This window comes from Myotis nattereri (assembly GCF_964212035.1).
Source record: "Myotis nattereri genome assembly, chromosome: 3".
Lineage (NCBI taxonomy): Eukaryota > Metazoa > Chordata > Mammalia > Chiroptera > Vespertilionidae > Myotis > Myotis nattereri.
Window position 1 is genome coordinate 189,559,490 of NC_138077.1, and position 12,273 is coordinate 189,571,762.

At 51.6% G+C, this 12,273-nt stretch overlaps 1 protein-coding gene across 1 annotated transcript in view; it reads left to right on the forward strand.

Annotated features, from left to right (window-relative positions):
* MAST2 (microtubule associated serine/threonine kinase 2) overlaps window positions 1–12,273 on the forward strand; it is an 89,049-nt gene that overhangs the window by 73,597 nt on the left and 3,179 nt on the right. The window contains exons 10-22 of the mRNA XM_081085857.1: window positions 2,155–2,287; window positions 3,070–3,131; window positions 3,388–3,473; window positions 3,897–4,105; window positions 5,090–5,228; window positions 7,637–7,769; window positions 9,277–9,442; window positions 9,950–10,051; window positions 10,313–10,435; window positions 10,615–10,724; window positions 11,066–11,220; window positions 11,442–11,725; window positions 11,834–12,028. Of these exons, the coding sequence (XP_080941983.1) occupies window positions 2,155–2,287; window positions 3,070–3,131; window positions 3,388–3,473; window positions 3,897–4,105; window positions 5,090–5,228; window positions 7,637–7,769; window positions 9,277–9,442; window positions 9,950–10,051; window positions 10,313–10,435; window positions 10,615–10,724; window positions 11,066–11,220; window positions 11,442–11,725; window positions 11,834–12,028 (1,897 nt within the window). The remainder of the gene's footprint in view (window positions 1–2,154; window positions 2,288–3,069; window positions 3,132–3,387; window positions 3,474–3,896; window positions 4,106–5,089; window positions 5,229–7,636; window positions 7,770–9,276; window positions 9,443–9,949; window positions 10,052–10,312; window positions 10,436–10,614; window positions 10,725–11,065; window positions 11,221–11,441; window positions 11,726–11,833; window positions 12,029–12,273) is intronic.

The window sequence follows — 12,273 nt, forward strand, 5'->3', positions numbered from 1 at the left end:
TTTAAACATGATATGCAAACAGTGGGGGGCCAAACGAGTTCTTGTGAGAAAAACTAGGTGGTCCTGAGGGGTGTGGCCGGGAGAGGTACTAGTCTGGCCCATCCCCACACTGAACATGCCCTGAGTAAGTGGGGGCCTGAGGGCTGAGGAGCACAGACCAGTTTTGTTTGCACAAGTTGAATTCTGCGTTTAATCATTTGATGCTTTACTGAGCACCTTCATGCTAGAAACTGGAGATACAGATATAAAGCCAGCAGAGTCCCTGACCCTAAGAGGCTTCCTCTGGAGTGCACTTAGACTTAGCCTTTTAGTGCCTTAGTATAAGGCCTGGAGACATGTAAATAATAATGATGATACTGCAAGAAATGTTGCAGCTGAGGTGAGCAAGAGGCACAGCAGGAACATGGGGAAGAGGTGCTCCAGTCCTGGGGATGGGCAGTCAGTGAAAGCTCCCTGGGCAGCATGACGCTTATTCAGCAACTTGAATAGGATGGCGTTGGCCAGGTAAGGGACATGGAGCACCCTGTGTGTTTGAAGAATTGGTTAGGGATTAACCTGGAAGGAGTCCATACAAGATCATGTGGAGTGATGAGTTTGCCACTTGAAACGATCAGAAAGTTTTAGTAAGAATGTGACAGTCAGATTTAGTTTTTAAACGACATCAATAGAGGTATAGTTTATATATACTAGAACATATCCCTTTTGAGTATACAGTTCAGTGAGGCTTAGCCTGGATAGTCACTGCCACAGGTGAGATCAAGAGCATTTCTTTCACCTCAGCAAGTTCCCTCTTGCCCCTTTGCAGCCAGTCCCTTCCCCCCCTTCCAGGCAGCCACTTATCTGCTCTCCTTCACTATGGATAAGTTTGCCTTTTGTATAGTTTCATATAAATGAAATTATAGAGTATGTTCTGACTTCTTTCACTCAGCATAATTTTTCTGAGATTCATACATGTGGTTGCATGTGTCAATAATTTGTTCCTGTTTACTTCTGAGTACTATTCCATAGATTTACTCCTAAGAAAGATTACTCTGGCTGCAACATGGATAGTGAATTAGAAGAGAGGGCAGAATGAGCCAGAGACTGCAATCACTTAAAGCAATTCATGTGAGAGACAGGAGTGGCCTGAACTAGGACAGTGACAGGAGAACACAGAAGGGGATTTATGAGAGACACATTCTGACTACAGGGACTGAGGAAGAATATAAAATTTAAAGGACTTCCAGGTCTGGCTCACATTATATCTAGATAGATAATGCTATAGTTTTCTAAAATAATGAGACCATAAGTACAAGCAGTGGAGGCTGGGGCTGTGGTGAAGCAGAAGGCCTCTCCCTCGAGAACATGGAGTCCATGGGTAAACGGGTCGGAGTCAGGCCTGAGTTTGAATGCTGGTATTGTGTTCCTTCCCACCTCTGTGACCATGAACAAGTCAGTGCATCTCTGTGAGCCTGCATTTCCTCACCGAGGTCAGAAGTGTTATGAGAGTTTAGCTAGGCATTTAGTAAATAGGACCCCCCCTTATTACATGCTCCATGCAGACAAGGACTGCTGCGCTCTGATCCACATGGCTCTCTAGCTCCTAGCACATAGGAGGTACTCCGTAAATAGTTAAAGGCAAGCATGTCAAACTCGCAGCCCGCAGGCCATATGCCTCATTTAAATAAATCTTTCTTAGGAGTAAATCTATGGAATATTACTCAGAAATAAATAAACGAGGCCTGTGGCCCGCCGGCCGCGAGTTTGACATGCTTGAGCTAAAGGCACGCATGCACCACCAGGGCTGTGAGCCATAACAGAGTGTGCCAGGACTGCTCCTGTAGACTGGGTGCATGTACACACCTGATGGTGCCATCTGGCTGGTAGAAGGCTTTCAGACCAAGTGAATAGGCTGAGCCCTTTTGAAAGCAATAGCTCTGGTTCTTATTGCTGGAGAGACAGCTTATGCTTAGAGTATCTAATCTTGAAGTGCCTGTGTTGTCCTCATTCTCCTGATCCCTGAGTCATGATGTTTCTGGGATTCAGGGATCAGGGTGCCCCATCACCAAGGGAAGGTCTTGTGCATTCCTTGCTGGTTGTAGGCTGTAAAATCCGAGAGGCCAACAGCCTCCACTTGTGGCTCTCACCACTGACTACCTCTCTCCCCTGGTACAGGAGTTTGACCCTGAAGAGTTCTACCACCTGTTGGAAGCAGCTGAGGGCCATGCCAAAGAGGGACAAGGGATTAAATGTGACATTCCCCGCTACATTGTTAGCCAGCTGGGCCTCACGCGGGATCCCCTGGAGGGTAAGCATGCTGCTGATAGCTTCAGAGAGGCCACAGCCAACCAGCTATAAGAGCAGGGAAACCACCTGGAGAAGAGGCTTAGATTGGACATGGACCTGGCACAGCACCAGGGGACTCAGGGCTATAGGAGGAACCCTGTGTCCTCTACCATAGGGTTCCTTCAGAATTGTTCACATCTGCCCGATAGAGCCAACCTGGACTGCCGTGGGCTCAGCTGGCTTGAATTTAGAGCCCGAGGTCAAAAGAGAACAACAAAAGGAACACAGTCACATTTTCTAAAACGCTCGCCTCCTCTGCATGCTGACCTCTCTTGCTGCCACCTTATAAATCCTTCTGTATCTTTGGGGTGGTCCCAGCTCAGGTTGTCAGAAGCTGATCTCCATTCTTCAGGGCTTCCCACTGAGCTGCTGAACTGGGCTGCCATGTCCCTGGTCTGGTGTCCTGACTTCCTTGCTTCCTAGCCCCACCCGGCAGAGCCGCCTTGGTCAGCAGGATGGGAACTGAGCCCAGCTTTGGGTCCTATTTTCCAACAATTGTCCCAAGTTTGAGGGAAGCTTTATAGAATTTGCCAGGCCTTATAAAAGGCACTGGACGTCTAGAAATAGGAGTGGCAGTATTACTGGCAAACCAGTTCAAAAGCTACTGCACCCAGGAGAGATGCAGGACCAGGTTTGCATCACAGACTGATGCTGAAAGCATAAGTGCCTCCCTACGTGTACCTGCCATGTGATGTGTGGACTGCCAAGATGCAACAGTGCCATGCACACTTGCTTTGTTTCTAGAAATGGCCCAGTTGAGCAGCTATGACAGTCCTGATACTCCGGAGACCGATGATTCAGTTGAGGTAAAGATGCTGTGCTCCTGCCCCAGTCCTGGATCGGGCCCTGTGAAGCAAAGGGCCGTGAGTTCTCATTACTAGAACATCTGGAGGTGGGGGTGAGGGTTGTGTGCACAGCCCAAGATGTCATTCAGCTCCTAGAGGCGACTGGGCAGGAGGCCACAGCAGGGCTAAGAGCTGAGCCAGTGCTGGAGCCAAGCTTCCCTAAACATAGAGCCCCTGAGAAGCATGCCTGCCTGTTGACTTTTCCCTTGTCTTCCAGGGCCGTGGGGCATCTTTGACATCTAAAAAGGCACCCTGTGAAGAGGACTTCGAAACCATTAAGCTCATCAGCAATGGCGCCTATGGGTAAAGGCAGGGGTCAGGGTGTGGCGGGGGCTGCAGCTAAGTCAGCCTTTGGGCTCTTCCTTCTATAAGTATATGCTGCCCACATACCTCGGGATGGACCCTCTCCTGAAAGCCTCCCGGAGGGGCAAGAGTTCCATTTCCTCTGACATCTGAGCACCGTTCCTCTCCCAGGCGATTCCCACTCCTCTCACTGCGCTCTGGGGGAGGGTTGAGCTGTGTCCCCAGGACTTAGTAAATTAGGAAATTGAAGAGCTCTATGGACAGGTGCCCAGTTCCTTCTCAGGGATAAGCACAGCCCTGCCCTTCGTTCTGGGCATTTATAAGGTGAGAGCAGGTAGTTTGGCCACCCCAACTCTGGGTGGTGGAGAGCACAGCTCAGGCGCTGAGGGCCCATGAGGGAACTGAATGGGCTGTGTTTCCCAGGGCCGTATTCCTGGTGCGGCACAAGTCCACCCGGCAGCGCTTCGCCATGAAGAAGATCAATAAGCAGAACCTGATCCTACGCAACCAGATCCAGCAGGCCTTCGTGGAGCGTGACATACTGACTTTTGCCGAGAACCCCTTTGTGGTCAGCATGTTCTGCTCCTTTGAGACCAAGCGCCACCTCTGCATGGTGATGGAGTATGTTGAAGGTACTTGGGGAAAGGTGGCCTGGCATGGAGGCCAAAGGCACAATCTGAGACATCCCTGAGCTGGGACCAATCGATTACTTGGGGGTAAAGTTTCACGGCCCAGCTTCTCAGTCCCTCTGTGACATTGGTTTCTGCCTTAGGATCTCAGCCCATTTGGCGACGGTGGGCACACAGCTCCCTGCCCCTCACAGGAAGAGGCTTCTGCAGCAGTAGCTACCATGAGGCTGCCCCTGGCAGGTGCATGAGAGGCACTCTGGGACAGGATGTGTCAGCCTGGCGGCTCTAGAATCTTGCATCCCAAAGCCTGCACGGCCTCTCCTGCTAGACCAGGCAGGAACAAGAGGTGGCAACAGCCCAGGGTTGGAAGCTGGACCCTCAGAAGACAGGAAAGCCATTGCCCTGGCTGATGGCTTGTGAAAGGGACACCACCTAAGGCCACACAAACTGCTTCCAGGATGAGCAGGAGAACTTCATGGCCGGTGGCCTTCCTTCTCCCCTTTTTACTGCTGTCTGCAGCTTCCAAAGATATTTTGCCTAAGTCTTGAAGTTGACGCTGAACAAAACTCCCCTTTTAATTAGTAGATGCATGCTGGGAGTTTACACTGTTATTTCACTCAAAAATTAAAGGACAGCCATCAGGAAGGAAATGAACAATGCTGAAGTCCCGGCCAGATGTGTTTGCAATATACAGGATTCTCATCCTAAAATAATGTAGTCCTATCTCTACAAATCAACTTACAGGCATAGAGGCCTGGGTTCCTTCTCTCTCTGGCCTGGCAATGGCCTAAATGGCCATTCACCTTCCCTCCTGCTTCCCTTCACACTGTCTCCCACCCATGCCAGCAGCAGGGAGGCTAGAGTCACAGTCTCTAGCACCAGGGTCTCCCATGAGTTTGTCTGCCCTGGGGCCTTAGAGACTGTAAGCCTGAGACTACGGAGGGCAGAGAGCTGGGTCCTTCCCTCACGGCGGCCGCCTTGTTGCAGGAGGAGACTGTGCCACTCTGCTGAAGAACATCGGGGCCCTGCCCGTGGACATGGTGCGTCTGTACTTTGCGGAAACCGTGCTGGCCCTGGAGTACTTGCACAACTACGGCATCGTGCACCGTGACCTCAAGCCTGACAAGTACGCCCACTCTCTGGGTCCCTAGTTCCAAGTTCCCCATCTTGGGTCTCTAGATAAATGGAGGTCGACAGAGCATGTTTGAATCTGTACCAGAACGGTTGCTCGTGTGGGTATCCATCTATGCCCAGTACACTGTCCCCTGACCACTCCAATAAGAGACCATCGCCAGCAAGGTCTGGCAGGGGCATTGTAAGGCTCTGGTGACATGTAAGAGTTACTGAGGAGTGCCACCTAAAAAACCAGGCAGGAACAAAAGGATCAGCATATCTGATAGATGGCTGCACAAGTGTTCTGACATTTGCTGACATCTGCTCTGTGCCAGCATGATATTATGGGCTATAAAATGGTCCCTGGTCTAGAGTAGAAGACAGAAATATCCGTGTACAGGCTGTTTCTCGGAAGGCATTAGTCAACTGGAACAAGGTGGGAAGAGCTCTCTAAAGCTGGGGAGTGGGATTTGCAAAAGCACAGAGGTGTGACCCATTCAGGAACTACAAGTTGTACAGCAAGCATGTCAAACTTGCGGCCCGAGGGCCACATGCAAACCGTAATGAATATTTTTGCAGCCCAGCCAATATACGGTATGTAAGAAACATTTTAATGAAAATTTCGTAACTTAATTTTTACAATATCCTGTTATACATAATTACTAATAACGAACTACAACGTTCGCTCACGACTGATTACTATAATCACGCTGCACTCATTTCTCTTATGCGCAGACGCACCATTTCTCCACTAATACTGGCAGCAAATATTTGCCACGTTATTAGTCTTGTATTGACCTGGTTGGTGTGCACAACAGGAAATATTTTGCTTTCAGAGAACAAGAAAAATAGGTTGATTTGCGTTATGCTTAATATGTACAGTTATTCAGTGTCTGGTAAGTTAATGTTCAAGAAAAAATATTAATTTTTATTAAAATGTCCTATTATTTTATGTTAACGATTACTCATTATTTCAGCCCTTTGTATTCAGCATGTCTCTATCAAAGTAAACCTAGGTTTCTATGAAAATTGAAGCTTTTGTTTTTTTGCGGCCCACATACACTTAAACCTTGTTTACTTGGCCCGTGTTAGCCTTTGAGTTTGACATGCTTGTTGTACAGTATGGTTGGTCAGTAGTAAGAGATAAGACCAGAGAGATAGGCAGGAATTAGATCCTCAAGGGCCTTTTTGTTAAGTTTGGGTTTTATTTAAAGGATCCTAGAGGTCTTTGAAGGGCCTATGAATCAAAGATGTGATAAAATGACACATTCAGACTTTGGGTTTAGTTTAGGAAAATCACTCTGCCAGCGGAAAGAGATAGTGAGACCACTGCAGTAGATTAGGCCAAAACAACAATGCCTGCACCTAAACAGTCAGGATGGATAAGAGGCATAATGTTGGGGAGGAGAAGGGAAATGACAAGGTTGGGGTGGGGGTGCAGAAAGAAGCAAGAGAGCAGGAGTCTGGGATGTCGTCCAGAGTTCTAGCCCGGCACTGTGCGTGGAGAGGAGCCTCCGGAGTGGAAAGTGGCTTTGACATGAGACAGGCCCATGTTCAGATGGTCACTCGTTAACGCCATGAACTCGATTCTGAATTAAACCTCTCTGAGCCTCTGTTCCTCCTCTTTAAAATGGGAATAACAACATTTGTTGTGTTATTCTGTAAGACCTTCCAGGAGCCAAAATACTAGTGTTTTTATGAATAATCAATAAAGCACTTACCACAGAGCTCAGTAGATAACAGAAACTATGCTTTTCACCAAGAAGAGGGCCAGTTGGGAAGATGACTAGTTTGGACAGGTTGAGTGTGTGGTGCCTGTAAAACATTTGGGTAGTCGATGGACATGGAGTTCAGAAGTCAGGACCAGAGATACTGATTTGGGAATCAGAATAAAGGCATGGCCGGGAGCAGCCTTCAAACAAAATGAGATGGCTCAGGTGGAATATGTGAAAGGAGAGGAAAAAGACAGTTCTTTGTGAGATCTGATTTCTTTTTCTCCCAATCAACCCTCTTTCTAAGACCCACCTTGGACATAGAACAAGAGTATGTGCCTCTGAGTCAGGGGTGTTGAGAGCCACCAGGTGAGGAGAGAGGACTGGGAATAGCTGCAGCCTAAGGATGAGGCTGACCGCTCTGTGGAAGAAAGTTTTCCTCGGCTGGCTGACACCTGCCCGCAGGGAAGACTAGTGAAGGCAGCAAACAGAAGTGGGTTTGGGCAAAGAGCAGGTTGCTTGTGCAAAATGCAGTGCTCACAAAGCCAGAGCTCTTATTCCTTCCAAGCCCCTGTCTTCTCACTGAAGCTACCCTGCAGTCCCACAGGAGCCCCTTAGAAGCCTGAGCGGGGAAATTTGGTACATAGTAAGGTTAGCACTTTTAGAAAACGAGGAAATAACTCCATCCTCTGTCTCTCTGGTTTCCCAGCCTCCTGATTACATCCATGGGGCATATCAAGCTCACTGATTTTGGCCTTTCTAAAATTGGCCTCATGAGTCTGACAACAAACTTGTACGAGGGCCACATTGAAAAGGATGCCCGGGAGTTCCTGGACAAGCAGGTAAGGAAGGATGGTTGAGACTTTGGGGATTGAATTCCAGGCCTCAGAATAAAGATGGGGTATGCTTAAGACTGGGAACTCCTATCTTTTTCATCTTTTGATTCCAGGGAAGCATTAAGATAGATCACACATTTAGAAAATAGGGTGGACCAGAGAATTATCCTATACAATGAAAGGTTAATATGCAAATCAACTGAACCATAGAACGACCGGTCGTTATGACGCACACTGACCACCAGGGGGCAGACGCTCAATGCCAGAGCTGCCTCCTGGTGGTCAGTGCACTCCCACGGGGGAGCACCGCTCAGCCAGAAGCCCGGAGCCAGGCTCACAGATGGCAAGCACAGCACCAGTGGTGGGAGCCTCTCTTACCTACGCAGCAATGCTAGATGTCCAACTGATGGCTTAGGCCCACTCTAGGCGGGGAGTGGGCCTAGGCTGTCAGACATCCCCAAAGGGCACCTGGACTACAAGAGGGCGCAGGCCAGGCTGAGGAACACCCCCCACACCCCGAGTGCATGAATTTCATGCACCGGGCCTCTAGTCCTGTATAATAAAACCCTAATATGCAAATCGACCGAATGGCAGAACAACCAGTCGCTATGATGCAAACTGACCACCAGGGGGCAGATGTTCAATGTAGGAGCTGCTCCCTGGTGGTCAGTGTGCTCAGCCAGAAGCGGGGCTCACAGCTGGCGAAAGGGCGGTGGCGGGAACCTTTCCTGCCTCCACAGCAGCGCTAAGGACCCCTCAGGGGATGTCTGCCGAGGGGTCCCAGACTGCAAGAGGATGCAAGCCCAGCTGAGGGACTACCCCCTCTCCCCCCTCCAGTGCACTAATGTCATGCACCCAGCCTCTAGTCCTATATAATAAAAGCCTGATATGCTAAGTGTCCAACCGTTCGACCAGTCACTATGATGTGCACTGACCACCAGGGGGCCGATGCTCCAACTGGTAAGTTAGCTTGTTGCTGGGGTCTGGCCAATCAGGACTGGACAAGACAGGCCGGACACGCCCTAGATCCCTCCCACGTTCTTTCCCTGGCCCTGATCGTGCACCAGTGGGGCCCCTCAGCCTGGCCTGTGCCCTCTCACTATCCGGGACCCCTTGGGGATGTCGAAGAGCCGGTTTCAGCCCAATTCCCAAAGGCCAGGCTGAGAGACCCCACCCGTGTACAAATCTGTGCACCAGGCCTCTATAAAATCCAAAATCTTCCTCGGAGTTTGGAGAAAATGGGTCTGGTGTGAGGTCCATTCTGAACCTCCTGGCTCAGTCAAGAGCAAGGCTCCCTTGGAGCTGCTATCCTTGGGTAATTAGGAGATACATAAACTCACCCCACCAACAGTTCCAACTCTGGTACCCTGGTTGCTTTTGCTCATTAACCAAAGTTAGCTGAGTCTTTATTCTCAGACTTTTTTCCCCCGAAGGTGGGAATCACCACCCCTCCAGCTGTCATGCCAGGGAACTGCCTCAGGAAGCTGAGTCAGCCTGATTTCTCTATGCCCAGGTATGCGGGACTCCGGAGTACATTGCGCCTGAGGTGATTCTGCGTCAGGGCTATGGGAAGCCAGTGGACTGGTGGGCCATGGGCATAATCCTGTATGAGTTCCTGGTGGGTTGCGTCCCTTTCTTTGGAGACACTCCGGAGGAGCTCTTTGGGCAAGTGATCAGTGGTAGGTACCATCCCCCGGCCCCCGGGAGGCAGAGTCTGGATCCACAGATGATGATTTACGCGTGCACCCATGAGGCTTAGGGTTCTCGTCATGTAGGCTTGCCTTAGTTGTGTGTGCGCACAGCCACACTGTGTGTCACCTGGGGCTTGTTCTGGTTATGTACCCGTGTTGTCTGTGTGCATCTCCTGTGAGTGTGAGTTTTGTGTGGGCATTTACGTGTGTCTGGACTGTAAAGGCAGGAGGAGTTGGAGCTTCAGGGAAGTCATGGCTTTGCAGTGCTCACTCTGGACCAGAAAGCAAGCCATGCTCTGGGGCATGCATTCTAGGAGGATAGGAACCTAAGGAATTGGGGTCCCAGGCAAGCTTTCAGGGATTCTGGACCGAGCCCTTTATGCCTCCCTAGCCTTATTCTATCCGAGGACCATCTTCTCCATCTCCCACTCTGCCTACAACTTCTGAGGCCTTCTCTCACCCACTCGCTTTCTCCTACCCCCCACGACCCTTCAGATGAGATTGTGTGGCCTGAGGGGGATGATGCGTTACCGCCAGATGCCCAGGACCTCACCTCCAAACTGCTCCATCAGAACCCTCTGGAGAGACTGGGTACAGGTAGGACAGGCCCCACGAAACTTTTTCATCACATGGGAGAGGGAGGAGGGAGGCTGAGTCCATGCCACCAGGAGGGTCAGGTTCAAGTGCAGGCAGTACCTGTGGGTCCTGAAACTCGCCCTGCTCCTCTGGGCAGATCTGGGAAGGTGCTGGAGCTGAGGCTCCAGGCCTAGCTTCTCGAGGTCTGGGTCCTCCCTGGACTTGCTGACCTGGGCTCCACCTGCTCACCCGCCCCCTGGTCCACGCCCTCCCTGTCCATAGGCAGTGCTTGTGAGGTGAAGCAGCACCCATTCTTCACTGGTCTGGACTGGACAGGACTTCTTCGCCAGAAGGCTGAATTCATTCCTCAACTGGAATCGGAAGATGATACCAGCTACTTTGACAGTAAGGCCACGATGGGTCAGGAGGATTAGGGCTCCTACCTGCTTTTTCAGAAATACCCATGCACTCTGAACTTGCATGGGGAGAGCAACTTCTCCAGGCCCTCCCGAGGTTTGTTAGGGTCAAAAGAGGCCACCACCAGTGGCCTCTGAAGGGGACTGTCCTCTGTTTGTCTGACCCAGCCCGCTCAGATCGGTATCACCACGTGGACTCAGAAGATGAGGAGGAAGTGAGTGAAGATGGCTGTCTTGAGATCCGCCAGTTCTCTTCCTGCTCTCCCAGGTTCAGCAAGGTACCACTGAGGCACCCCAGACCGGCTAGGGCAGGCTGGAGGATTGGAAGAGGACCTGTCAAGGGTCATGCCTGGGCAGGCTGGGGAAGAGGTGAAGGGGCTTCCCCAGGAAAAAGAGGAGGAAAGGCAGGGCCTGCATATGACAGACACTTCTAGAACCACTCCAGGGGTGAGGCCAGGTCAGCCCAGCGGAATCGCTGTTTCCTTGAACATTCAAGGGTATGTACAGGGGAAGGAAGGGAAGCACTGATTCAGATTCCTGGGGATCGGGTGCAGGGACGCTTTCTGCTCCTTGGGTTGTCTGTTGGAGCCCGTCCCCAGCACGTCTTCTGTGCCCACAGGTGTACAGCAGCATGGAGCGGCTGTCGCTGCTGGAGGAGCGCCGGACACCCCCCCCCACCAAGCGCAGCCTGAGTGAGGAGAAGGAAGACCGTTCTGATGGCCTGGCGGGGCTGAAGGGTCGAGACCGGGGCTGGGTGATTGGCTCCCCTGAGATGTGAGCACCCAGAGCTCACCCAGAGTGGGAGCACGCCATCCTTCAGTTGTCACAGATTATGGGGGATTCAGATCCTGGGGAGGAGTGCTAGCGGCAGTGAGGGGGCGTCCACAAGAGTGGCTCCTCCGGAACGTCTGAGAAGTGTCTGTGAGACCCTAAGGAAGCCTGGGCTGGCGGAGGGAGACCCCAGGCCATCTCACCGTAGGCCTTGTGTCTTGCAGATTGCGGAAGCGGCTGTCGGTGTCTGAGTCCTCCCACACGGAAAGTGACTCAAGCCCTCCACTGACCGTGCGGCGTCACTGCTCAGGACTCCTGGACGTACCTCGCTTCCCAGAGGGCCCTGAGGAGGCCACCAGCACCCCCAGGAGGCAGCAGCAGGAGGGCATATGGCTTCTGACACCCACATCTGCAGAAGGGATGTCTGAGCCTATCCCTGAACGGCCAGTGGAGCAGCAGCTGAAGCTGGATGAGGAGCCTGCTAGCCAGAGCAGTGGTTCTAGTCCAGGTGTGGCCCAGCAGGTGGCCAAAGGGCCCAGGCTGGACCATAATGCAGGGAGGCAGGGAGGGGCAGCTCGGCTGCATCGCAGGTCTCATTGCTCATTTGGGCCCACAGCCATGGAGACTCGAGGCCGTGGGACTCCACAGCTGGCTGAGGGAGCCACAGCTAAGGCCATCAGTGACCTGGCAGTGCGCAGGGCCCGCCACCGGCTGCTCTCAGGGGACTCTATAGAAAAGCGCACCCCTCGCCCCATCAGCAAAGTGATCAAGTCCGCCTCAGCCACAGCCCTGTCCCTCCTCATTCCTACAGGTGAGGCCTTGGGGAACTAGGATAAAACTCACAGGAAGGGCCATGGAATCTCCGTGGGCCTGTGCAGGAGTCTGCACGGGGCAGGTGTGTCTGTGCATTGTATGTTGAGGAGCAGGTACCTGAGAGACCGTGTCACTGTTGCCCCTTTGTTATGAAACTAGAAGTCTCTCGTTTAAATATGTATGAAGGGTTTATATGGTCCCTGATCCACATAAGCACTCAGAAAATGCCAGCTGCCATTTCAT